Source organism: Sylvia atricapilla, chromosome 5 (assembly GCF_009819655.1).
Source record: "Sylvia atricapilla isolate bSylAtr1 chromosome 5, bSylAtr1.pri, whole genome shotgun sequence".
Lineage (NCBI taxonomy): Eukaryota > Metazoa > Chordata > Aves > Passeriformes > Sylviidae > Sylvia > Sylvia atricapilla.
The window spans coordinates 45,849,210-45,876,957 of record NC_089144.1 but is presented as its reverse complement, the minus strand read 5'-3'; the positions used below and the strand labels follow the sequence as shown (position 1 = coordinate 45,876,957).

The window sequence follows — 27,748 nt, the reverse complement described above, 5'->3', positions numbered from 1 at the left end:
CACTGCTGCCCTTCTGACTGGGCATTCATGGAGTTGTGGGAAAATCTCAGTCTGCTATTCTTGATTTATTGTTGATTGTATTTAAAGATGGTTTTGCTTAAGCCTACATCCTTCAAATCTTTAATTCTGGAGGCAGATCTGTTTGTTGAGGGAAGTTCACTTGAACAGTTCTTGAAGCAGAGAGTTGGACCCCAAACTTGTGTGCTTCCATTTGGGAGAAGATGGACTGGGGAGGGAGGGGCAGGATGGGTACCATTTACAAGTGTAAGAGGGGATTCATTCCCTGCCCTCTTTTTAAATGGAGAAACTTGAAGCCTGGGCACACATGTGCTGCAGGATCATCTGTCCCTGAGTTAGCTCCAGAGCAGCTGAAGCATGAGCTGGCTGAGGCCCTATGCCAATTCCTAAGGGCAAGTCCTCAAGAGGGGCAGTATTTAAGGGCACACTTTTGTCTCAAGAATATCATGATGCTAAGAAGTGGCTGCACGGTGTGGCAGCATCATGGCAACATTTTGTCAGTGCTGGCGAGAAATAAAACGTCTGCCAGCATGCAGTATCCTGTATATCCCTTACTGCTTTCAATACCTTGATGTGTACAAATAGCAGTGTAGTCGGTTTTCTTGACTATCTTTGATTACCAGATGCTTGGACATGCTGCACCAGCATGGAAATGCCTTTTCTTGTCTCTTCTCTGGAAAAGCATAGGCACAATCTTCTGCCATGGATTCTTATTCGGGAATATTTCCCTCCTCAGGTAAACAGATATAAGCATCACAGCAATGGATATGGCCAGAACATCCAGAAGTCAGTTTGCTTGACATACACAGAAAAAGGTCACTGGTAACCACTAGTGCAATGTCCTAAGGATGGCACAGCAGAAGTAACTGCAGCAGTGTTTTGCTGCTGGCCTTGCACTGAGACTATGTGTTCATCACATGGAGGAGGACTAGTTTGTAGCAAGTTGCAGGGGACGAGGTAGAAGACTGAACAAAGGCCGAAGTTTTAATTAGCTAATGCTATCAAAAGGTAGAGCCCTGCACATCATGAAGGAGAAGCAAAGAACTCCGAGAACAAGATGAGGGAGGTGGAGTTAACCACCTATGTGAAAGTTTTAGAATTACTGAAACTGGAGGAAGGCATGTGTGCTCATGCATTTCAAATTATGAAGGAAGTAAGGGACAATTAACAACATTAAACAGCCACCAGTCTGTCTGGCAGGGCTCTGTAGTCAGTCCAGAGGATGCCAGGCTTCCCTGACAGCAACCAGAAGTGGTAACTTATTCTGTCACCTGCCAGGCAGCCAGGGTGCAGGCTACAAAAGGTAAGAGCAAGAGTCATATTTTAAGAAGACTTCTTTGGGTTGATTTGAGCATTAGTGCTAAATTCCTGCTGCTGCTACTGACAAAAACCAGCAATGCACGTTCTTGATGTTGTTAAATTACTGATACATTAATTGCTATCTCTTCTGGATGCTGCAGTTGCATTTTTCATGTCTGTTTATTGCCTTTTGTTGCTGCCTGCTGAAGATAGCGTGGGCAGATTCTATGTCTGATGCTTTGTTTTAGTTGCCTGGCTACTGTAAAATGTTATCTTAGCTTTTCCTGAGGTGCCACAGATGCTTTATTGATGATTGTCCAAACAAGGAAATATATGAAAGATGCTGGTGAATGCTGTGTTTGCCTGGTTCTGCTGCTTTTGTTAGAGATGCTACAATATGCTCACTTTGCTTTGCTACTGCAGATTCTCTGCATGATAATGTAGAGGGTAGACTGAAACCTTTCATTTACACATTGGGGTCATGGTCAATGCCAAAGTTAATATTATCTGTATCTTAGTATGCAGAGAACTGTTGTTGGAAGGAGATGGTGGGCAGCTGCTTCACTAAATTGCAGTGCATTCATTTCTGGTGATTGTTATAAAGAAAATGTATTTTTCTTGTTGATTGTGTTGCCAGATTTTTCCCTTCCTTTCTCCCTGTGAATGTCTCCAACAGAGAGAGATTTAAGTCTCAAAACTTACTTGGGATGTTGACTTCAAACTTCTTCCCTGCCAAAAACTCAAAGTAACCAATATTTCTTCTGCTCTAGGCAGTTTCTATTTATGCTTGCATAACTTTATCTCTTTACAACATGAACACTTCTGAATAAATTGTTTTCTTGTACTCACAGTCTGAAGCCTCTTCTAAAGTCTCTAAATAAGCTATGTTTCTTTTCAGTCAGTCCAAAAATATTTTGTCAGCAAATAAATAAAAGAATTGCTTTTTATGACTGTTTTATTTCCTTCTTTAGTGTTATTGCAAGCCTTTTCTTAATTATTCTTGCCTTTTGGTAGTTGCAGTGCATTAATATTTACCAGATGAGATATAGTTTTCTGTTTATATTAGCAGTCTTCGGTCTGTGAGATCTGGACCAACCAGAATGCAGGATATCCTTTCTCATCGATTCATCAGGTTCATAATGTAAGACACAGTGATAAATGCCTATGTTGTCACTCTATGGATGTACAGTCTGTTGCCTTGGTGTTCTCCCCGGGTGTCGTGTCGCTGAACTGACGAGAGCAGTCCGTACCGTGTCCGCCCCACGCGGGGGCCGTGTGTGCGCGCATTGCTGTATCGTGCCGTGTGGTTCGCGTGTGTCGGCTCCGTGCTGTGCCTTCCTACATGACGGGGGCACCGCCAGGAGCCGTCTCATTCAGGGGCAGCTTTCAGTTCTGTTCCTCATGTTTTTGTTCACTCCCTCTTCCAAAGCGGGAAACCGTGTAAACAGCTCGGTTTGCACAGTTTCGGCCCCGCAGTGTGTTGTGCCGCCCTCTCTGTGTTGGTCTAGAGGCTTTGCCCAGCTGAGGTTACACACTGCCTTTGCAGAGGCACTTTAGGGGAGTTGGAGATAATGCTGATGGTGCCCTGAGTTTTTGTCACTTCTGCGGCATTCGCAAGTGCTGTGCACATGAGAGCAAACCTGGTGATCCATACTGTAGTGTGGTAAGGACAACAGCCAGTTGTCAGCAGAGTATTTGAGAGCAGCTGTAGATTTCTCCCAATTCCGTCATGCCTCCTTGGAACGTTTTTGCCAGAGAGGGGTCATTTTGGCACCAAGCTTCAGAAGAGTTTTAAATCTTAAGTACACCATGAACCTGTTTCTATTATTTCAAAAGCCAGGCATTTAAGGGGCTAAAAAAATTGTATTCCTCTTGGAATTAAAACACAAACAGATAACAAGGATTTGACTGGTCTGCAGAACATTTAAAATTTTTACAGGGAGAAAATGATAATTTTTTCACCCAGAACAGTTGTATCCATGTGTGCTCCAGTTTGTTGTTGTCATGGTGACTAATAGGCGTTACCATAACTAGGCATGAGGCTTAACAGGTGAAAAGTTTTAAGATGTAGTCCTTGTTAAAAATAACTACATTCAAACCACTCAAAACTAGGCCTTCTTGGTTTTTTCTTCATTTTAGCATGGAGGCTTTTTAACTTGACATTTTTATGAAAAGACGAGGGAGGTGTTAGATTTTTATAGAAGATTTATTGAGGTTACTTCTTATCTGCGACTATCTCTGCATCCAGGTGCCTTTGAGTCAAATACACTTCTCAGAGAATGGAATGAGATAGGAAAATGTGCAGCAATTGTAGAAAAAATTGTAGAGAAAATAATAGCTGTAGTCTGCTTCTGTAGCTCATTTGACATCAAGCATCCGACCCTTTCTAGGGCACTAAGAAGTGCATATCTGCCCATTTTTGGGCTTAGAAAACACTGCAAGAGCACAAGGTATTGTTCTCTTAGGCTATTAAAAGTTGTCATTGCAAAATGACTGAATCCTTGCCACTCTGGCACCTGCCTTGAGATCATTTTTCTGCTTATAAATCCTTTATCTGCAAAATGCAGAGAAAAAAAATCCTTCTTTTTCAAGTTAGCTGAGGCCAAAGAGAGGAAAGGTGCTGGTTAAAGTCATAGGGAGGTTAGAATACTAAACCACAGGCAGTACAGCAAAAACCATGTGATAAATTACACAGCTGTCTGATGAGCTGTAAAGTTAGATGAGGATGAAATTATCTCTTGCCTTTCTACTTCATCAGAGAGATAAATATCTCCATCCGTGTATTGTGTCATAAAAAATACATAAGCTTAAATGTTTGATTATTTCTTATAATTGCAAATTAAATATTCAAACCAGAAAATCCTTATCCTATCATATCTATTTTTAAAACTTAAATTAAACATTATAGTTGGTCTTGCACAGCAATTTATGAACGTTTCTGTACTACTTGAAAAGTGTATTAGAGGTGCAGATGAAAGACCTGAATCTCAATACATCACCCATAAATTGTTCCACATCAACTCCTCAGATACAGGACTACTAGTAATTAATATTTTTCCACCCTGACTTGAGCCTTGTGGTTTCAAGTCTTCTCTAGGTCAAAGATGGTCCTATTTTGTATTTTACATAATGTTAGATGTCATCATCAGATCCTAAATCTCAGAATTTCAGTATCTGATTAGAGCCAGTCACCTGAGAAGCTCCCTTTCTTCTTGATGAGGTTTTTAGACACAGATTTATGAATGTATTTAGCTGTCTAAACATTGTTTAAAGGCTTTTCTTCACTTAAAAAAATAAAAAAAATAAAAAAATTAAAAAAAAAAGGAAAGGAATTTGTGTGGGAAATACGTTATAGGAATTATACTTCTAAACATCTTCATGGATCTGGGCTTTGGAGACTACCTTGTTACAACTCAGTCTAAATAGGTTATGAATACTAACAGTAATACTGTCTAAAAGTCTAAGGAGTTTGGAAAGAAACAAGAGGAAAGGAAACCGGGAGCCACTTCTGCTGAATATTTAAAAACCACCTATAATATAGTTGTAAAAGAAAATTTTAACTATGTATAATGTCTTCTCCATCCATCATCATAATCTATATCTATGTGTTTAATTTTACGCACTTTTCTTAGTAGCTACTTTCCTCTACAAGACACACTGAAATACCTGAAATGCCTCCAGTGGCAGTGGTCTGTCAGGAACAGCAGAAATCTTGTATGTCTGCATTCCCCTAACCTTGGCTCCATTGCATGTTTAGAGCACCCTAGAGATATATATAGAAATCTTGGCAATTCAGTTTTGTCTAATTTAAAAGGAGTAGGTAGTAGGATGATTATATTTACAGAGTATTCAATGGATACAAACATGGTCTCCACACAGCCCCACTGTGTCTTATGCACTAGCTTTATTAGCCTGGTTGAAGATTATTTCTCATTTCTTTATTAAATTGAGCCAAAACAAGAGATAATCATTGTTCCCCTTTTTCTGCCCTTTATTTACAGATGGAAACAGTGCAGTTCTCTATGCTTTTCATACTTGATGTGCAAAAGGGAAACAAACTGTAAAATTATGTACTCACTTTACTTCTTATGTACCCTGCTTAGTTTGCCAGTGCTATCCCTTTCCTGCGTGTGAGGAAAGCCACCTGCTGAGCAGTGCAACAGAGGGGTTTGGAGCACTGCACCTGGTCACTTGTTTGGTAGAAGTTTTGCTCCTGCCTCATGGCCATCCCTGTTCTTCCTTGGTAGAGAGAACGGTGGTCAAAAGATGTACTTTTGTAGCTTTGCTGTCCTGAATTTCTCCCTGTTCACGTAGGACCCTTTTGCTAAATGGCCAGGATGTACCTCCTGAGCTCTGCTTCCTTACACAGAACATGCAGAAGTGTATCTTTATTGGGGGGAAAAAAATGAACGAAATCAAGTTGTCTGTTAGCCTTGAACAGTTCATAAGAGACAGCTGAGCACACTGTGAGAATTTGTGATGGGTGCAAACCACCTTCTTTTGTCAAAGATAGACTCCACTAATAAGGATGCAGATCCTTGCCCCTTGTCATATGATGGAAATATTATTTTATAAGAGCTGCCTCATAAAGAAATCAAATTCACACTTCAGATTAAATAAGATAGGAAGATTTTATGTGTTAGTGGCCAGAAGGATTCACTTTTGTGGATGCAAACTGACAAAAATTGGAGCAATTGCTCCTGCTGCTTTCCTTTCAAAATCTGGTGCTGAAGTCGTATCCATGACATATAGGCAACTTAACTAGGCAAAACAGAAATTACAGTACTGTGTAAGTGGTAGATTTGCTAATGGTGCCAACAGTAACTAGGTTTGACTTATTTTATGATGTTCTCTTGCTTGAAGTTGCCATATTGGCAGGGTAATGTTGCTGTTTCCAGATTTATCTCTTGCTTTTAATTGCAGAGCTGTGCAAATGTGTGTCATTTCATTATTTTGTGACACATGAAAATGATGTACTTGTTCTGTTTACTCTGTCCTGACTTAATTAGTAAGATGTGATACTTTGCCAGACTTTGAATGTCTTCTAAGATTTTTTTTTCATGTGTTTTTGATACTTAACTTCTTTTTGGTATAAAAGTCTAAACTTCTACCTGTGTTCTGTGTGAAATGCTGCTGACAATTCCTTCTCAGTTTCAATACATATTTCAGCAATATGACAAATATAGAAAATACACAGAGAAAAGTGCAGGTAAAGAAAGAAGTATTATAATCCAAACTGAAATAACCATATAGGAGAGGGTAAAATATTTTGAGAGAGAACGGGCAGGAGAAGAAGGAGGATCAGGAAGGACAAGTGTAATTGCAGAAATTGTGAGAAGAGGGTAATTGAGAGTCCAGACCAAACAGGATAGGAGAGAAGTGAGGGTGGTGGCAGAGGGAAGAGGGCTTAGGGAGAGGAGAAGTCCATCCACAGGACGTTTTCAGTTAAAGTGAGCTGATGCACAGGTACAAGGAGCCCCTAAGGAGAGGTCAGTTCAGGTCCTATGGAGCCACAATCAGAAGTACACAATGGCAAGTGAGCCCCAGACCAGCACTGCCAGGCTGGGGAAATTCCTGTATCAATGCCTGCATTGGCTCTTTTGGAGGAAAGAAGAGTGTGCTGAAAAGGGATTTGGCAGTGAACTCCACTCCTACCTATGTTCTCTGAGGGCTTTGAGGAAAGAGAGGAGATGATGTCTCAGAAAGGCAATCTCCTCTATCAATGAGAATGATGAATGTGGAAGGGCAATGTTAGTACCTCCACAATGAGGCATCAAGAGAAGGTAATCAAAGTCATAAAGAGATTAAAGAATGCCTTGTGTGTCTAAAGGATGTATAATAAGTCTTCAGATCAAAGCAAAGTCTCTGTTATTTAGCCATTTAGGAAAGTTAGTTACTGGTTATATGTGCCAGATAATGGAAGGCATATTAACTGTGCAGAAAAGCTTGTAAAACACATAGCAGAACTTGTGAAAGGCATTTTTGTGCATCTCATGATTTTTTTTCAAGTGCTCTCATCCTCATATATGTATTGTAAACACTTACTTTTAAGGAACATTTCCGGTGCCTAATGATTTTATTCTCAAAGCAAAGAGATTTAATTAAAGCCTCATTAAACACTACAGAATATGACTTTGGATTATAAATTAAATCATGAAAAATGTTGTAGGAGTTGTGTTCCCTTATTTTAGTAACATGACTCTAAGTGTAGAAAATAAGTCCTTGTTAATTGAGCACAACAGTGGAGGGCTACTTTATAGTAAATTTGCATGCACATACTCTTACATCTTGAACAACTGTGATTTTCAGACAGGAGACTGGGGAGAGCCTTCAATTACCTTGCGACCTCCAAATGAAGCCACAGCATCAACGCCTGTACAATATTGGCAACATCATCCAGAGAAACTCATCTTCCAGTCATGCGATTATAAAGCATTTGTAAGTGTTGATAAATTTAGTGGTTTGATTTGGGGTAGATATATTAAACTTGAATCTTCATAAGCTGTTGTGTTTTACTTATATTTATAGTATTTTTTCAGACACTTTTAGAGAGACAGGTCACTATTTCTGAAGTACTGTAATGCTAATAAATGAGAAACAAGGATGCACAGTACTTTTTTTGCTATGAATTGTGTGATATATTGCAGTCCCTGTTGCATCAGTGTTAGAGAAAGGGTGTTATGAGTAAGTGGCTAAGTTGTTGAAGTGACAATGAGAGCAAGCACCCCTACTTTTCATCTCTTACAAATCCCTGCTTAATAGTTATGAAAGAATAATAAAACATATTATGGGATCCTGATACCTACCTTAATGCTGTGTGCACAGCAATTAAGGTAAATGTTACTTCACCTGAACTTTATACATGTGTTTTTGGGAAAGGGAATGGAGAAAAAGGAGATGAAGGTCTTGAGTGTTTTCCACACACTGGACAAGGACACATTCAGATTGTCCCAACCTGATGGCTACTTGAAATACCAATAGTAGTCAGTTCCATCAGGGCAGGGCATACTAATTTTTACCTCCAGGTGACTGCAGGTGATTACCACTTCCCATCCCTGTAAAAATGGAGCTTCCCTCTACTACTAAAGACAATTAGTCTTCTATGGCTGTTGTAAATGCTCGTGGAGGAGAGAAAGGTCTCCTGCGGTACAGAAAGTCAATGGAAGTATTTTTTTTTTTAATGAAAAACAGTTTTCTGAAATCTTGAGTTCCCTGTCAACAAGGTGGGGGGACTGGAGCTTCTGGGGAGCTGAAGAGGCACCTCAGCCTACCTTTTTAAATGCTTGCATTTCCCCTTCTGACTTTGCTGGAAAGGATTGTTGAAGTTGCTGAAGCCCTCTATGTGTCCTCTCTGGAGGTGGCCACCTTATGAAGGAAGGATGGCTCATGGTACAGAGGAAAGGGGCTCAGTAGTTGCAGTGACTTTAGGATAATAGCTGGGGGTTAACTACCAGTCCAGGACATGAGGCTAAGATCCTCATGTAACTGTAACTAGATCCTCCTGGACTGTAACTAGAACCTCTGCCTTCCTCAGCAAGTTACGGTCAAGGACCATCTCACCTGCTCTCAGTCTTGTTCTCCTATTATTCAAAGCCTCCTTGCTCACCTCAGATTGTAAAGGAAGGTTAGTAACTTCTAGTTCTTTAAATATTTTTCCTATTTTTCAGTGAAGTGAACATGTTTATCATAAGTGCCTTTTCTCTTTTTTGCATGATCCAGCAGTAAATTCATAATCTAATGCAACCTTTGTAGTAGATTGGAAGATGGACCATTAAAGAAATTAAGTTGGAATGACCAGGAATATCTGAGTTAGTGGTGTTTAAGGAAAGACCTTCCTTTCCTAAAGGAGCATGTGTCACCGCTTTGTTTCAGCTCCTTGAGCTGTATTGACCTCAGCCTTATAGAGTAAAACCCTGGCTTGTAAGTTATAATTGGGGTAGCTTTCACTCTATGCCACATCAATCAGTTGAACTGTTGGATGTTCTCTCTATTGCTCCCAGATGCCCTGGGTGTTTGAGAAGGAATGTTTCCAAAAGCATAGCAAGTCAAAAGGAAGCAAAATTTCCTCCTAGAATTTCAGATTTTTCTGACAACTAAATTGGATTGTACTACTGTGATTTGTGTGTCTATTCCTCAGTCCACCTTGGGGAGCATTTCTAAATGCCTTCAGCTGAGGCTTTTTTCTGCTGTGCAGATGGGACAGGAGCTGTCCTACTCTTCTCTTTCTCCCTCTTCTGCCATAAACAAAAAGCACTGCTTTTTTACCCTGGTGCCTGACCAATTTGTAGCTTTCAAGGAAAGACCAATTTTTTTTGCTGTAGTCTGTAAAAAAGGAGGAAACCATCCCCCCGCCCCCAGTACCAACCCCTAAAGCAGAACAAAAAATGCCCAACCGTCCAACCAACAAACAAAAAATGTTAGACATTAATTGCAACCTGCCCAGAGAAGCCTAAGGATTCCAAATGTCTCAGATAGCAGGATTCAGAAAAAAATACAGTTCAATTTAATATGGTTTTGTTTACTCTTCTAATTTCAAGACTTGCTTTAAATTTGTTGTTTTTCTCCAAGGGCAATAGCAAACTGTCCCATCAAATTAATGCCCAAAGCCCTATTCACGTCACCATCGAGCCCCCAGCTGGACTCACAGCTGCTCAGTTTATGAATCTTTCACATCTGCAGTCCTCTAGGAATGCCCTTCATTCATTCGTTTATGCTTGGTCTTATCTGGTAGTGTTGATGTTGCTCACTGGCCCATTTATAATGCCCTGTGAAGTGTTTCTCACTAATTGTTGTGTTGGCTACTGCCTACATTGAAATATTTATACATTTTCTTGCAGGTCAGAAACTCCTGCAGTACACAGTGTAAACTGAAGGCTTTAAAGACAATACCTCAGTTTAGAACAGGAGATCAGAGAACTGAACCAGTACACTCTCTGTACAGTTACAGTCTGCATTCATCTGTAACTGAAGCTCTTTTTGATAGGTTCTTGTCTAAGCTGAAGCTGGTTCACCATCTGGTTGGGTCACCATCAGGCTGTTGCCAAGAGGAGTCAGTCTGGTAGAGTGAGGCAGGTCAGCCGTGATGGGCTGCAGCATCCTCTGGAAAGAGACTCCTGCCCACAGTGCTTTCTCTCCTCCTGCAGCCTACTTACCATATTCTTGCAGTGGCATGACTTATCTTTAGCTCCCACGTTGCTCACTTAGGACTGGAGACTTAGAAGAAGCTGTGGCCTTGTGCTGCAGTGAGAATACAGAGAGAGACTTCCCTGTGCCTGGAGAAGAGCAGGCGAGGGGCATCTTGCTATGCTCTCTGCTCAGTTAAGCCAGACTTGCATGTGACTTCATATAGAAGTGCAGAAATGTCCCATTTGCACCGAGCTCTAAGAACACATGCACACCAACAGATCTGCATGACTGTAGGAGAAATGCAGAGCGTGGTGTGGCTTTAGTACAGCCCAGTTAGCCGTAAGAAGACTCCTTGCTGCTAGGTGGGAATGGCAGGGGTAATGCTGCCAGCTCCATCCCTGGAGGAGCAGCACCATTCAAACACGGTGTAGAGGCGGTATTGAGACCTCAGAGGAGCACAAGTTGCTGTCAGGGTAGTGCAGGAGAGCTCAAAAGTGACCCAGGGGCTGTGTCGCTGAGGCACTGCCTGCCTTGTTACCCTTGGAGATGAGCAGGCTTCTCTGAGGGCATGGTGGTTGCCAGTGAACTGAGCCAAAACACAGCACCCTGCTGCTTCCTCTCACACAGCCCTCCTCCAGATCACTAAAGGCTTCAAAATAATCGTTCAGAGTCAGCCTTTCCTTAGGAAGAAATAATGCTTTAAGCTAGTTTTAGTACAGATTTGTTGTCCCTCTTCGCTGACATTGGGCTCTGCTATTTGCACGTAAATTAGTTACGGATTGAATACACTGGGGTTAAGATCACTGCTGGCCTTCTCATCCACGTGATTGCACATATAACAATAGGAGTTTGGCAGATGGCAGCTAAAAAAAGCAAATTCTCCATTTTATAATCAAATGGCTTTTTTAAGATGAAATCTAGTATTTGTTCACTGTTCCAGTAACTAAAATGATAAGCTAGATGACTTTCAGATATTGTTTCAAAGAGCTCCAGTTGATTCATTACACTTGTTGCTGTGCATCCTTGCTTCATGGGTTGATTAACACATCAGTTTAAATGAGTTATCGAAGAACTGCAGAGTAAAAAAATCTAAAGCAATATGTTAAGAAATTGATTGCTACTACTAGGTTTTTAAAGCATTTTTAGTGCATTTCTGCAGATGTTTGTCATTCTGAAATTTCAGTTAATTTAAGTTCAATGGATTTTTTTTCTAGTATTTAGGTTCTATGCTGGTAAAAGAGTTAAGAGGCACAGAGTCAACACAGGATGCATGTGCAAAGATGAGGGTAAGTTTGTAAACCTACTCCTTTCTCTATTGTAAACTATTGCTTATTTAAATAACATAATTCTGTGATTACTTGTAATGTACCCTTTTTGCTTTTATCATATACTGTTACCCATTTCCTTTCCTTGCTTTTACATTGATATTCAATAGGAAGTCTATCCTGTATTGTATCTTAATTTGAAATAATACCAAAATTTAAAGATAAGTTTTTCTTTTGCATGTTGTATCTAACAAAAAAGCCTAAATATATGTTATGTTTTCTCATTAATCTTTGAATATATTTTGAAGTACTGTCCACACAATTTAAGCATGCTCATCCAATTGCTTTATAAACAGAATTTATAGGTTTTATATGGTAATCTAGATTGAATTTTCAATGTTAAATATGAAGTAGTAAATATATAACATGTTATCAAAAACACTGTTTTTTCTATATATAGTCTAATCCAACAGTCTTATGGATAATTTTACTCACATGAGTATTTCCTTTAATTATGAGTTACTTTTTGATTAAAGGGTGAAATGGGGTCTAACTCAGTTTCATCTGATGGTGGAAAAGCAGCTAGGTTTCCTTCAGACTGTTATGAATATGTTTTCCTGTGGCTCTTTGGCCTGATACTGGTTTGTAGAAAATTACAGTAGCCCATCTCCAAGAAACATTGCTGCTGGAAACTTAAACCAAGCCATAGCCTGATTTATTCCCAATTGTGGTTGTAATAAGAACACACCTGTTCACAGCCATGATGAACATACTATGGTCTGTCGTGATTAATTAATGAAGAATATAATTGTTTGCTAATCTACCAAATGTGTACAATTACCTAGATGAATAAGCAAAATCTTTTCTTCTGTGTATCATACGTCTCTTATGCAAGATGTCTCTGAGCACAAGACATGACATTCAGATCAGAAACCTGGAAGATGTGTAAAATGCATGCAATCAGACAACTGCTGGTTACATGTGTGTAGCACACAGACTTTTGTACAAGCTGTTTTAGCTAAGGGCTGGCAGTAACTCACACTTACTAGATTGCCTGAAGATCTGAGGCTTTTCAGCTAATTACATGCTAATCATTCCTTACCTGGACTTAAACTCCTCTGAAAAAAACCCAACAATTTGACACAGAGGGCTCTACAATCACATACACGTGTTCTGGGGAATTAATTGAGGCTGCAAGCATATCGTCTTCCAATCCAGTTTTTGAACTGTCAGGCTTAGCAGTTCAATTCTTTGGGTGTATGCCTATGCAGAAATTAGGGCAGAATTTGGCACCGTAGTAGTATATGACAACTTCAGTAAGTTTTCTGACTGAACTAGGAGGCTTAACATCAAAAGGCACTCTAAATAATTTATAGGCATTTTAATATATATTTCTGTAAGTAATAACTTTGGCAAATTAAAATTATACAACTGAAAAAACTATGTGTTTGAAAAACAGATTTCATTTAAAACACACATTTCATTTATAAATAGTGCAGATGCACTAGTTTTCTATAGTGCCATACAGGACACTTACATAATACAGTGGCAGGGTTTATGTACATTTCTTTTTTACATTCTCTTTTGGAACAATTGTTCTGTGAGAGTGTTTATTTTATGGTTTGATTTTTTTTGTTGCAAAGCTATTTGAATTAAACAGTTTTTAATCAGGATTTCATCTATTCTTTCTATGTAGTCCTTTTAATCATGTTCCTATTCAAGTCAAAACCAAAAACCTTTGACTTAATGGGAACAAATAATTATTTTATCCTGTTTCCTAGTGAAAAAAATGTATATTTTCCCAAATGTTTCTCCCTCTGGATGTCTCCTGAAAGTTTGTGTCAGTGAATTGGGAGTCCAGGTTGTCCAAAGTCATCCTGAAATTTTGCTGTGATGTTCATTATTGTATTTAAGTAACCTTGGGTTGTAACTGAAAAGCTGGTTTGTTATAGTTACATTTTAGTTTAAATGTATTGAAACATACCTTTCACTTACAAGAAAAAGTGAAACGCTAGATATATTATTTGTTTGGTTCTCAGGTACTGAATTCTTTACATTTGTCCAGTGTCTCTAGAGTCAGCAAGACTTTTACATAAGGTTGTACTATTGTGATCGAACACTATTTTTTTATTCTAGTTGGTTGTTGTGGTTTTGGTGGGAGGTCTTTTTGGTTTTGGTTATTTTTGGTTGGTTGGTTGGTTGGTTTTTTTGTTGCGTTTTGTTTGTTTGGGTTTTTTTGTTATTCCACGCACATATTGTGAAACTATACCCTGCTGTAATCTGAAACATGTTGGGTATGGGGGGCAGTATATCACATATAAATTTGTACCAAGTTGAGGTAACTCCCTGCAATTTTTCTTTCTGGATTCAGCCACATAATGGTTTTGTGGAGAATGTATGAAAATCAGGTACCTAATTTTTCTGTCAATCTGGCTTTTGATTCTCCATCTTTAACCTAATGCTGCTCTCAAAAGTGTTGACATTCACTGGATGTCTTTCAGTCAGCAGGTGCACAAGGATGAAAGTGTATCAGTGAAAAAAAACTTGATCTTCCTTAATCATTTATAAATACAGAGAAACAACAAAAATGACATGTTTGCTGACTACAGATCCCTCACTGTTAGTTGTAGATGCTCCCAGGGCTTTCAATTATTGCAACTGATGGTTTTGATTCTCAAGGGAAGTGTCATGTGAATATCCCTTGTTTCTGTCTGCAGAGAGGCTTACAGCAGCCTCATTCTTACAGCTTAAAAGTGAAAGGAGATCCTAAATCTCCTATAATGTAAAAAAAACACCAATGATAATTTAAAGAAAGAAAGAAAGAAACAAACAAACAACAACAACAAAAAAAGCTGGGAACCTTTACCTAAATAATTCTTGGCAATCCACTGTGCTTCTCAGCATTAAGCAGCTGGGCATATGATGGATTTGTTTCAGGAAAAGCATGCAGATCCAATAGCTGGAGCTCAACACTGGGGTCAAGGTTATACATGCTTTTTTCCCCCATCCAAACTGCAGATTCTTGCAGCCACCCAAAATTGTGGATATTTGTCTAGGACTTTTCTATTCATATATTTGCACTTTTTTTGTGGGGAGAGTTTTGGTTTTTGTTTGTTTGTTTGTTTGTTTTTGGTTTTTGTTTTGTTTCCAGCTATTTTCTCTTACTAACTCCCTCCCTACTGGACAGCGCTGTCTCCTTTTCTCCATCCCCTCCTGCTGTAAACTGACCTTTCCTACCTGGAGATTAAATCTTGCTGTCCTGGCCATAATAGATTTATTAATTACATTTGAGAGATGCCTTCAAGAAGTTTAGAGCTCCCCTTTTTTTCAGTGTGAGAGGGGAAATAATGCAAGTTGTGTTTTCCATCACATTGCTGCCTTCATTGCAATTTATAGGAGCATGAAAGGAGAATAAGGTGTGTTTGCATCAAAATAAAGGCAAGAGTTAAAGTAAATTTCAGGCTAGAAAGATACTTTTTCTCTACAGAAGACTTCATTTGGCATTTACACATCGGAATTCCTTGCCCAGGTGGGAAGGGGATGGTTTTATACTTACTGGCATGAGCACAGCAACAAGGCAGACTCCTTCTTTGCAGCAATGTTAAATCACTGATGTTGCGTACACCAACTGAACAGTCTAAACCAGTCGAATATATACTGCAGCAGAAGGAAACTTACATTTGGTTCTTGGATCCTGCCATCTTCCTGACTATTATAATTCTTTCTTAAATATTTTCTTGTTAGGAATAGGTTCATAAATTCCAGGTCAAAGTTCTGAGGAACCAGCAATATAATTCTGTTCACAAAGCAGGTATTTCAATGCCTTGCTGACTTAAGACCAAAATGTCAAAGTTGGAGTTGCTACAAAATCTGATTCTCTTATCTCTGGAGAGAAAGGTGAAGCAGAGTTGACTCACTGAAAACAGGCGGCATCTGGGACCTTTCTTCATCCTTTCATTTCCTCTTATGTAAAGAAGGAACTGAATTTCGATGGCAATCTCCCTGTTTCTACTAAACCCTTTTTTACTTTTCAATCTCCATTTCGTTTTTCCTCCAAAAGTAGATGTCTGCATATGCCTCTTGGTGAAACTCCCTAGGCAAATACCACGTCAGTATCAAACACTATTTTGGGATTTAGATTCTTCAGTCTCTGCTCTCTTGGGGCTTGCAGCTCTACCTCTCTCTCCTCCGTGGCCACTGCTTTCAGAGGGTCTGCAGTGGAACAGGCACCTGATTATTACTCAAAAAGAAAAAAACAAGTAGTGGTGGAAGATACATTCAGTCTCTGTGCATATCCACATCATCCTGTACCATGTGTTCAGAGGATTGTACGTCCTTGAATTCTGGCTGAAAGGAATCTAAAGGGCAGGAGGAATGCAGAGGAACATTCAGAGATATTTCAAAAGAAAAAAACCATCTCACTCTCAACTAGGTGCATTACAGGTACACCCCAAGTGCAATGTTCATATTAATGATGTAGCTTGGAGGCATCCACTAATTGTAGAGCAGTAGAGTTTTGTACCACGAGGATTGCAGATGTAGTTTTATTCCTAGAAGTGCTAAACTATGTCAGTAATGCATTTTTAAACCTTTTGGACTGAGAGAAGTTGGTAAGTATTCGTTAAAAGGCAGATTGCATAATCGTATGTAAATATTTGTTAAAAGGCAAATTGGCTTCAAAACTAACTGGTCAAATGTGGACTTAAACTTTATATTTCAATTTCATCTCATGCATGATCTTGTCAAAGTGATTCACTCAAGCTCCTCTTCCCCAGCTGGTCAAAGGAGGTGATTTTCCTACTTTGCACTGATGCAGCTTCACCTTGGTCCTGTGGTTTTGGGCACCACACTATAAGAAGGAAAAAAAGCTGCTAGAGAGTATCCAAAGGAGGGCTGTGAGGATGTTGAGGGGCCTTGAGGGGAAGCTTTATGAGGAGCAGCTGAGGACACTTGATCTGTTCAGCCTGGAGAAGAGGAAACTGAGGGGAGACCTCATTGCAGTCACAAATTCCTCCTGAGGGGAGGAGGAGGGGCAGGCACTGATCTCTGTGGTGACCAGTGACAGGATCCAAGGGAATGACCTGAAGTTGTGTCAGGAGAGGTTTAGGTTGGATATGACAAAAGGGATCTTCACCCAAAAGGTGTTTGGGCAGTGACACATATTTCCCAGGGAAGTGGTCATAGCACCAGCCCTGACAGAGCTCAAGAACCATTTGTACAATGCTCTTGGGCACATGGTGTGATTCTTGGGGGTGGCCCTCTGTAGGGCCAGTAGTTAGAGTCATTATTCTTATGGTTCCCTCCAAACTGAAATTTCGCTTATTCTGTGAACTATTTGGTGACATTTCATAAGCCTTAAATAAATAGCAGACTCACAAGTATGATAGTAGGTGGTACAAACACATGTTTTGAAATGTGCAGTCTGATGCAATTTAGAATTAATAGTTTCTACCAGTTTGGGAAAAAGTTCAGATTCTTATAATGAAGTGGATTCCAGTGCGTAATTGAATAGGAGAATTGCCAGCTATGGTGTTCATATAGATATTAAAAATCAATATAAGGCTGAAGATTAATTTGCAAAAGTAGAAAGCCAGGATGAAGACTTAAGATTTTACAGGCTCATTAACTTTTACTTAGAATTAGTTTATGTATGGGGTTGTTAGTGACTTGTCATAGCTGAATAATGTTCCTTTACTGTGTATTTACAATATCAAATATAATTACATATAAACCTAAAAGTGAACCTGTTTTTATTTTGACCACTGTATGAAAGCTGAGTGATCTAGTTATAAATGCACGTGTAAGTACATTGAAGTGATCAACATGGCAAAGTAGAAGTACCAGTGCATCCCATTTCCTCTTGGCAGGAAATAGATGAGATGAAAGATTTTCATTGGGGGCTGCTACAGTATATCAAGGGAATTCACTAGTGTCTTACTAGGACACCATTTTATGTGTGTTTCTGAATTTCTTATTCAGCTGCTTTGTGTGGTTGTGTGCTCAGAGATACCATGATTTGTACGCAACAGGAACCTTCAAAGGTGTTGAATTAGTTTTCCCAGTTCTGCTCAGAATAAGGTATTGAGGTACAATCCTGTCTTAAAAAGGTTAAAGGCCCTTCAGGGTTGCAGGTCTTGAATTTGCTTTTTAAAGATAAACCGCTAGTTTATATTACTTTATTATGTCCTCTGCCTCTTAAGCCATTGTTAATTACCTTGATTTGTTAGGCATGCTGGCAGGGTGGATCTCAAATTAGTTGGATTTCAGTTTATATTCTAAATAAATGTCTAGCAATTCTGCATAGCCTTTAACTCAAAATCAATATTCAAGTGGAAAGCCTTTACCTACTTAAGACAGTTTGTAGTACTACTATAGTATGAAAATGAGTTTAGAGTCTGGATATGAGAATGATTTTTTTCAGTGAAACTAAAGAAAATCCATGAACAAGATAAGCAAGATTGTACTGCCTCTCTTGCTCTCTCTGGCACCACTGCTCTTGCATCTCCTTATGACCCATTTCAAAAGAAGAAATAGGGAACAGCACTGTCCAAGCCTATGCAGGGTTTTGGCACTGTCCTACATAATGGCAGCAGTGGGTTCAGGTGCAAACTCAGAATATTCTTGAGTTCAGACCTTTATTGTAAAAGCAGTCACTGTAGCAACCAGGTACTTATGCAGAAGGTACCTTCTACCTTCTTCCACTGGGCTGATCTGCACTGTGGGCGCTGAGGGGATGAAGCAGCTTCATTGCAGCAGCTACATCAAAATACAGACAAGACTGCTACTCTTGATGTTCCTTGTTCTAAAGAGAAAGATGCTCTGTGTCTTTTGAGAAGTCTGGGGAAGCTGCACATATGTCACATTAGATTTAGGATGGTGTCACTTTCTTCTATCTTCTTGTGTATGCACACAAGCCTGTTTTATGGTTCTTTAATTATACATGGCCTGCTTTCACGTAGTCACCTACCTGTCTGCCAGCAAGGATTACAGAGGTGAGACCAAAGCTCAGTCTCTCTGGTGGTGCAGACTATGCAGCACAGAGACTGCCTGCAGGAGCAGTGCACCCATGGAGACGGGGCATGCACATCTGTCCTGATGTAAGTGATCAGCAACAGGCCAGCAAGGAGCCTGGAATAGGCTTGCTGCTCACCCAGGTGATTCTCCTAAAGATGTGTATTGAAACTGAGAGTCAGTTACAGTCACAAACAATGGAGTTCATAGGAACTATGACCAGTTACAGGCTAGTGAGCACTTGCCCAAAGACAGTCTCCTGTCACTGTGATTGCTTCTTTGTGAGATGAATTCTTATCCTGCTACTATGGTATGAACATGCCTTGGAGCATGAGACCATATGTCAGCATGCATATGACATCCAACGCCAGCCTTCAGCTGTGGCTCCTATAACTTTGGCTCAAGTCCATATGCTTCCCATAGAGACACCAGATGGACAAGAATATTTTGTCATCTCATTGTGTCCTCGTGGAGTTGGTACAGTGGCTAGAACCTGAAAAGCCCAAGGAAAAGGAATACTGACTCCTGTGTCCCACCTTCTTCTCAGATTCTGGGCACAGACATGGGCCGAGATGCCCACTTGGCCTGCACAGAGGTGTGAAATGTCTGACCAAGAAAGCTGTGGGGCTTCATCTCAGCATCCTAGAATTCAGAGCCAAGGCACCTACAGTGCCTGAGCAAAAGGTATTCATGCTATATCTCTGAATTCACACATTTGCACATTCTGGCAGACAATTCCTTCATTAAAAAGAAAGGAACAACAAGCAAATAGTGTGAGCTCACCATGAAAACTAAAAACTGTTGAAGCCTGTAAACTGCTTGGAAATAATGATTATTAGTGGACCTCAGTTACTGTATCACTAAGAGTCGAGCCAGGAAATAGAGCTGCGTGTTTTTCTTGATGGCACTATCATAACAAAGGATGTTCACTGCCCAGCTGTTTGTTTCAATGGGAGTACAAGTGTAGTATTGTTACCCCAGATCATAACTCTACACTAGACTGCAGTCTTGCAGAACACCTTTGCACAAATCCTGGCGTTTGTACGTTTTGCAAGCTGATGAGGAACATCCTGTGCTTCTTACCAGCTGAGATGGTTTGGCTTAATAAGTTACAAATGTCCATCAGTCTCTGATTCATTTCCTAATTTTCCAGCTGTAATTTAATAGCATCCTGATGAGCTATTGCACTCAGAGACAGTCTTCTGGCAGTTTGCAACCCTGATGAAATACTAGAGGTCAGGTCTGGTCAAGATAAACCCAGGTGAATGTGGAGCAGATGAAGGTGATTAAATTACAAACTACCCGTCTAGAGGAGAGAGGTAGTTGGTACAATGTGGCCTGGCCAACAGGATGCTTCACCTTTATGGCAAATACCAGACAGTGGGAGTTATACCAAGAAACTAAAATATGTGAACTTAGTACCTGTGTTTGTATAGCACATTGGAGAAAAGGAATTTTGTTGTTAAGGAGGGAAGGAAGGAGGTAATTACAAATAATCAAAATGGAAAAGAAAGCTCTCTTTTGTGTAGCTGTTGGACAAAAATGAAAGGACAAATGTTGGATGATTGCTGCCTTGCTGGATGATTAAAGGGATATTGTCATATTTGTGACTACTTTGTCTAATATGAGCAAATGTGGGATTTATTGCTTGTTATTCTGATAGATGTATGTACTGCAGCTTCTGTACAGTCACTTCCATGCTTTCTGTGCATTGAAATTGAATTTTATGAAAAGACTTATTTGAGATCTGTTATAGTGACACACACATACACACAGGTAGGTGCTTGCTCTACTTTTGGCAGGGATACCATTCCTTTCTCTACTCAGTTCAGAGGCGTGCAAATCAAGTTAGTGTCTTTCTTCAGATTTTGTTAAAATTCTTCAGGATGCTTTTACCATTTAAGCTTTCATTTCATAAAAGTGAAAAGCATTCTGAGTGAAAGAAGTTTTCTCTTCTAAATAAATTGACATTTGATTGCTGTCTCAAATTTCTCGACATTTGATACAGAGAGATCCAGCAATCCTCTCTATTACACAGATGGGTGGGGCCCTCCTTGAAATTTTAATTAAAGGTTTTAGCCTGCAAGGCATGGACACTAACTGTAGAACATAGCTGGATCTGTAGCTTTGAATTTTATGCTGACAAAAATGGAGTCTTGTTTGATTCTGGGAGGATTGAGAGCCTCCCAGGATAAGGAGACATGATTACAGGGCAAGGTTTTTGGTTTAAGTTTCTGTTTATTTTGCTCTCTAGTGTTAGCATTGCCTATTTTTTCAAACATTTTTTTTAGTTACAATTTGTGTTTTCAAGTTTCTATCTCTGCTTCTTTCAGCTTTTTTTGAATAATACAAAGCCACCGCTGTTACTTTTTTTCAGTTGCTTTCATGGTCTTCCTGTGTGCCAGTTCTAGACTTTTCAGTGTGTTTAGACTCTCCTTCTATGTGCTGATATTTCTTCATGTTTGCCTGTAACTGTCAACAGTTCATTTCCTCTCAGCAAAATATTTGATTGATCTCTGTGATTGTTTGCAGATAGTCCCATAAATAAGCACTTTATGAATGTTACCTTGTTATCTATAAAAGTTTTGTGCAGAATAGTCTAGTCTGTCATTTTCTTCCACCTTATAAGAATTCAAATTCATTACAAACTATTATGCCATGTTTGGGGGTTTTGTTTGGTTAGGTTTGGGGTTGTTTTAGAAAATTTTATCTGTAAACTAAAGAGCATTTTTTTTCTGCAGAGAACTTAAATCTGCCCCAAATATTTTCCCAGTCTTTTCAGTGGGAAATATGTTTGCTGTGTGCATCACACCAAAGGCACACAGAAGTAGACTAGCATAAACAATCTTACAGGAGGGCATGAACTGTAAGTAGGAGAACCTGGCACAGAGGGAATGCAGAATAAGCCTCTGTGCTAATTCATGTGTAAAGCAGCTTCTCGTAGCAGCTGCACTCGAAGTGCAGACAGAGTGACAAGATACAGTGCTGGGCTGATGGATTGACTGGCAGGCCTAGAGGGCTGCAAGGATACCTCATGTCACAAATACAACTGCAAAGAAGGAAAAAAACAGGGAAATATTCCTAAATAACAACTAACTGCAGCCAAGACATGGTACTACAAGAAATACTGTGCTGTTGCTTCTTACAGCTGGGAAGGGCAGGAGAAGGGGAGTGAGGCAGCAGTGGATGGAGCATATCAGATAGATGTGCTAAACACACACGTTTTAGGAGACGCTGGTTGCATGACTGGTCTTTTTAAGCCTGGAAAAGTTACTTTATTCTCTTCCCACTATGCTAGAACAAAGGAGAATTTTTGCCATCCTCACAACAAACAAAAAGCTATTTTAATTTTGTAACTACAAGAGAGCATGAACCCAGAGCACTGCCAGCTGAAGAAAAAGTAAAATATTTGTTTAACTTAGGTATTTATTGAGGTATTTAATGTTATTGCAATGCAACACAACTCTAATAGTATCTTCATTTTGATTTCAGAAGTCTACAGAACAGATGAAGAAAGTACCAACCATTGTCCTGTCTGTCTCTTACAAGGGAGTCAAATTTATTGATGCCACAAATAAGGTATGTGCAATTACTGAATATTTGTTTTCCCTTTTGTTTCTCACAACTAGGAGAAAGAGTAATACCTATGAAGGCCAGGCCAGAGAGGGGATAAAGTTTCACTTTGTGTTTTCCTCTCCTTTTTTTTCTCCTCCTTTCCCCAAAATGGATATAATGCAATTGTCATTCTCCAGAAACTCAGTCTGGAGGACAAGTGAAGCAGCTTTAATGTCTTATTTGGAGAACATTGTGTCCAGCATTCTGCTATTAAATGCAAGCTTATCACAAAAGACAGTCAGCAGGGAGCCTCTGTGGAATCTTTTACCATATTCTTCTCTATACAGTTCCATAAATATGTAGAATATATATATATGTGTTCATTAATATAATTTGAGGAAATTAAAAAAGATGTCTCAATAAAGAATAAAGATGCAGTTTTATCCAGGGCCAGCCATTTTAAGAATAAGAAACACAAGCCTTGAATGTCCTTTCCAGACATTCAAACACCACAGCCTCTCTGTGAGCTGTTTTCTTGATGCTAGCCATTGAACTACCTGAACTCCAGCAGCTTCTTAATAGTTGCTATTCCTTTTTTTTTTTTTTTTCATCTTCCTGTGTGGCAATGCTCCTGTGCTTTGTTTCTTACATTTCTAAATACATCCAAATCTTTAAAAAAACCCAACTAACCAAACCACAAAAGCAGAAATTAAAAGATCAGAGAATTCAGTGATGGATAGAGCAATGGATTATTGCTTAGCCAAAGTAAAATGTACAAGCTCTGTAAAGAGAACTCAAGTAATGTATTGATTTCTCTTCTTTGTATGTCTAAAATGGCAAGTAAATACATTCCATCCTAATGCTTTTATAAGAACAGAACAGAAATTATCTTTTCTGTTATGTGACTAAAACTGACTAAGCTATATAGAAAATAAATATGACAACCCATCTACCTGACCAGGTTAATGATGTATATAGCAGCTTTGTGTTGCTGAACATTCAGACTACACAGTCCACCAAACCCAGTATCCATCAAACTGGCCAAATCAATCAGTTTTTAAATTTAACTAGAGCTGTGTTTTAAGTGACAGTGGAAGCAGTTTTGTGAACTTCTGCTAGAATCTGGAAGTTAGAAAATGGCACAAAAGAAAGCTGAGATGAAATTACTGTTCCTTCAAGTCTGGCATATTTTCCAGAGCAGAGGGACCATGGATTCCTGTCCTCTCTTTTTTCCTTCCACTGATTCAAAACTGAGCTTCTACAACCCTCATTCATTTTGTGTTCTCTGATGTGTAGGGCATACATCAGGACGTTGTAATGCTGTTAACTCCAAGTTGGATAATGCTGTTTTCTGCTCTTAAATCTCCTCTGTAGCATTAGGGATATAACTGCAATGTCCTTAGGTTTACAAAAAAACCCAGGAGAACAAAAGGAGCTTCTTGTATCTCTTTGCACAGTGCATAGAGTCTTAAGTAAGATGGAAACCTGAAAGAAGTTTGACTACTAGCATTAAATGACTCTAGATGAGTCCCACTGAAACCTAGTAGTGCAACGGATGTATTTGATGGAGTTAATTATGCCACAGTCCCATGTTTTTTCTCAAATGGTAGATTGCTTTCTCTCCAGTTCAAAATCTGCACTGCCTTTCCCTTCTGTAAAAACCAGGTAATAGCCTGCAACTCTCCCAGAAGCGTTGTTATCATCCTTGTCCACAGTGTGCTGTTCCAAATTCCTTCAAGACCCAAAACAGATTAGCACTAAGGTGAGAGCCTATCCAGACTTGTACTGCTTCTGTATGAGCTTATAGTTGACGGCGCTGGGCAGCACTTAGCAACAAATGCATAGTTTTAATTGACAAAACTAGCTAGTGGTTTTGTGCTTGAAATCTCAGCTCACATGGCTGTTCATTCTTTTCCTTTATGCCACCAAGCTAAGAATTTGTATTCCCTGTCATAGCAGGCAAAGTTTCAGGTGACTGAAACTTGAAGGCGCCCTGACCTCATTCCACAACAGCTATTTCAGTGGCGCCTTGGAGCTTGGCATGACACCATTTCTTTGCAAGTGAGACCAGAAAGAAATTGCTGCTTAGGAAAAAGCAGACTCGCAGAATTTTCTCGTGGCTCACAGCTCACCCTAACTTTTGGGTGGTTTCTGCCAGGAAGGAGATTGACTGGCACGAGTTAGGCAAGCAAAAGGAAGGCTGCTTAGCAAAAACTTGGTCTCTCCAAGGTATTTCCTTGGCAGAACCAGAACTGACTTTCAGCTTCTCCACTTTTTGAGAAGCACTGGTGGTTTCTCTTGCCAAACTGAAAGACAATTTTTAGAACAACTGTACAGTGTCAGTCAGTGCCTGAGGAGTGTACCCAGAACAGGAAGCTGGTTCATAGCCTTCTACTTCCTAAAGAATAAGACTATGGTCTACTGAAATATGACAGTATGACACAGTACACTCATGCACTAAAAGTTTAATTTTGAAAGGCGATCACAGAGGATATCCTAGAGCAGCTAGGAAAAAAACTCAATTTCACTACCAATTTCTATCCAGAAGATTTAGTTTAAGTATACTTCATGTTATTCAAAACAAACTTGATATGTGTATGTTTCTAAAATTCACTTGATTTAAAATTAAAACATTAAAATAATCTCCATGAATTTTTACTCAAGTGCAAATCACTGTGTCAACCCCAAGTCACCTAGAAAGTTTCAGCATAGCAGAGCTCTTTTCACCTATGCTGCATAAATTCAGGTTATTACATTGTGGCTCATGATTTGGCATAAATACTTCTCAAGTGATTTTAACACCTTCCAAGCTTGAATTCTTTCTGCTTTCTGAACTACAGTGTTGCCAACACTACATCAATGACAGTGCATTACAGCTCCATCTGTGGATATCTAAATCCCTGGCTTTGGTATAATACTAATTCTCATCAAAATCTTTATTGAGGGTAAAAGTTATCTATTTGAGAACAAAGAAAATAAAATGCTTCAAGTAACATAAAAAGCAAGCAGTTTTTGAGCAGAGATTATACATGTCATTATAAATTGGCATATATTGAAACACAAGTACTGGTTTTGTCATTTTTATGAATAATGCATTAAAAAGAAATAATCAAGTATGTTGCAACAATTTAAGAGGATTATTTCTTCAGTCAAGTTTCCTTATCTCAGTTTTTCCATAATTTGAAATTTAGTATGCTTTTTATTAAGATTTTTCCTGAGTTGTGATTTCTTCAATTAAATATGTTAATACTTCTTTTCAATAACCTGGCACCTACATGCAAGGGGGGAAAGTTGCCACTTAGCAAATAAGAGAAGATATGGCAAAGTGTCTGAAGTAATTTAGCTGCATGTATTAAAAAAAAAAAAAAAATTAAAAGGAGGTGGAGGAAACGAGGTGGGAAGAAAAAGAGAGGGGTGAGGGGAAACCAGATATGCTCAGAGATTGTTTTGACTTGGACAGATGCCACCATGGCAGCAGCAAGTAGTGGCTGTGTGAGGAACTGGGACACTACAGGTGTCACCTGTTCCATGATGCAGTAGTGATGTCATGCTGCAGCAAGATACGTCACTGGGCTTTTGTGAAAATGCCAGAGCTACAGCCAGCAGGGCTACAATTCAAGAAAGCACATAAACTAACTCCTGAGTAAATTCCTTTTTAATGAATCACTTTTCTCTTTAAACAAACCCTTTGAAACACTTGTGTTGTTGAAGCAAGGCCTAATCAAAAGCCACTCTGCTGTACCTTCTTCTCTGGCTTCATGGTTCCTTTGGCCTGAACAGAGTAATTACATATCAGCAGTTTATGTAATGAGTATTCATAATTTTCTCTAAAGCTTTAAGAAGACAGCTTTTTTTTTATTCCATTGGACAGACATGCCCCACCTCTCTCCAAGTAGTGTGCTAAAGCTTACATTGGCTGTTGCAAATAGTGTGGCTCAGTGCATGAACGGTTTCATTTTCCTACGTCTCTCTTACAGGATGCTGCTGTGAGTAAGTGGAGATAAGCTGCCAGATCCCCCTGTAGTTACCATTTTAGTATTCAGAATCCTTTAAATATCTTACTGTTTCAATTATAAGTGATGTTGGGTGGTTTTTTCCTCATGAAGAAGTATAGCAAAAATTCTCAAATAGCATGTGTAAAAACCTGGCTATTGAGCTTGCTAGGTTTCACTAGATCCTGTTTGTCAGTAGACTGAAACAGTGTCCCATTTTGATCATTAGAAAAAAAGCTCAGGAACTTCATAAGGTGCTGGTATAGTGCTTTGAAACTGTATCTATAAATATAATTTTGAAGCACTACACCATCATCTTATGAAGATGTGTCCTGTGTGCCAGGAAAGATGTCTCTTTCTCAAAGGAACCTAAATAAACTCCAAAGCACAAGTAGCCTCATAAGGAAGACTCTAGAACATAATGGTTTCTTACCAGATGACTGGCAATTGGAGAGGGTCAAAATTCCAAATACCTCTGTAAGATCTCATATGGGGTTTATTAATCTCTTCTTATTAGGACATTTCAGAGTACTTTGGTCCGTAAATCAATGCAAGTGTGAATCTAAACCCACACTTTTTACAGCTCTTTTAAATTTAATTCTGAAATTGATTGAAAATATGTTTTTTTTAAACAGAATATTATTGCCGAACATGAAATCCGTAACATTTCCTGTGCTGCACAAGATCCCGAAGACCTTTCTACGTTTGCGTACATCACTAAAGACTTGAAGACTAATCACCACTACTGCCACGTATTCACTGCGTTTGATGTGGTCAGTTTATAGAAGATACTTCATTTAATAGTTCTTTCAATTAGTCATAGTTACTTAGTTCTGTTAAAACATTTTATTTATATATTAATGGTGATTAATGGAAGGATATATTAATGGTGATTAATGGAAGGCATCATTAATTAACCCCAGGAAAAGCTCACTATAGGATAGCAAAAGGACATTTCTGTATAAGAGCGAAGATTTTCTTTGATATCTCATTTCCCAGTGGAAATAACTCTCCTCTGTCACCTCAGCTGTTGACTGTAAACTTGAGTAGCTTTTCATACAAGTCTGGACATGTAAGTCTTATAATCTAAGCTATAAGCCTAAGCCTAAGCCTTCCAAAAGTTTATAACCAGTATATTTGGCCAGCCATTCAGAAATCTCAACACACACCAAAAGGTTGCCTTTATTTTGAAAGTACTAAATTAATTATTTAATTCTCATTTCCTTATTCTGTAGTTCTTGTTTATGTATCTCAAATTGTTACTTCATCAACAGTCCTTGGAGCTCCTATTATGTTGGTGGAAAATTAGTAATTTCTTCCTATACTTATACTTTTCAGGTGGGGATGCACAAACTATTATGGTTTCAAGAAAACATGGACACACATCAATTAATCAGTCATGCAGTTTTCAGCTAAATTTGGTGAACTAAATAGTGGCTAAAGTTTTTATGACTAAGATTTATAGTCCATAACTTTCAAGAA

At 39.1% G+C, this 27,748-nt stretch overlaps 1 protein-coding gene across 4 annotated transcripts in view; it reads left to right on the top strand.

Annotated features, from left to right (window-relative positions):
* Positions 1–27,748, top strand: part of ANKS1B (ankyrin repeat and sterile alpha motif domain containing 1B) — a 413,515-nt gene that overhangs the window by 377,944 nt on the left and 7,823 nt on the right. For 2 of the 4 annotated variants that reach the window (XM_066319364.1, XM_066319363.1), the window contains 5 exons: positions 2,384–2,458; positions 7,627–7,755; positions 11,658–11,729; positions 22,212–22,298; positions 26,902–27,039. In XM_066319364.1, coding sequence (XP_066175461.1) covers positions 2,384–2,458; positions 7,627–7,755; positions 11,658–11,729; positions 22,212–22,298; positions 26,902–27,039 — 501 coding nt within the window. The remainder of the gene's footprint in view (positions 1–2,383; positions 2,459–7,626; positions 7,756–11,657; positions 11,730–22,211; positions 22,299–26,901; positions 27,040–27,748) is intronic. The other 2 variants (XM_066319365.1, XM_066319362.1) reach the window with 2 other exon arrangements.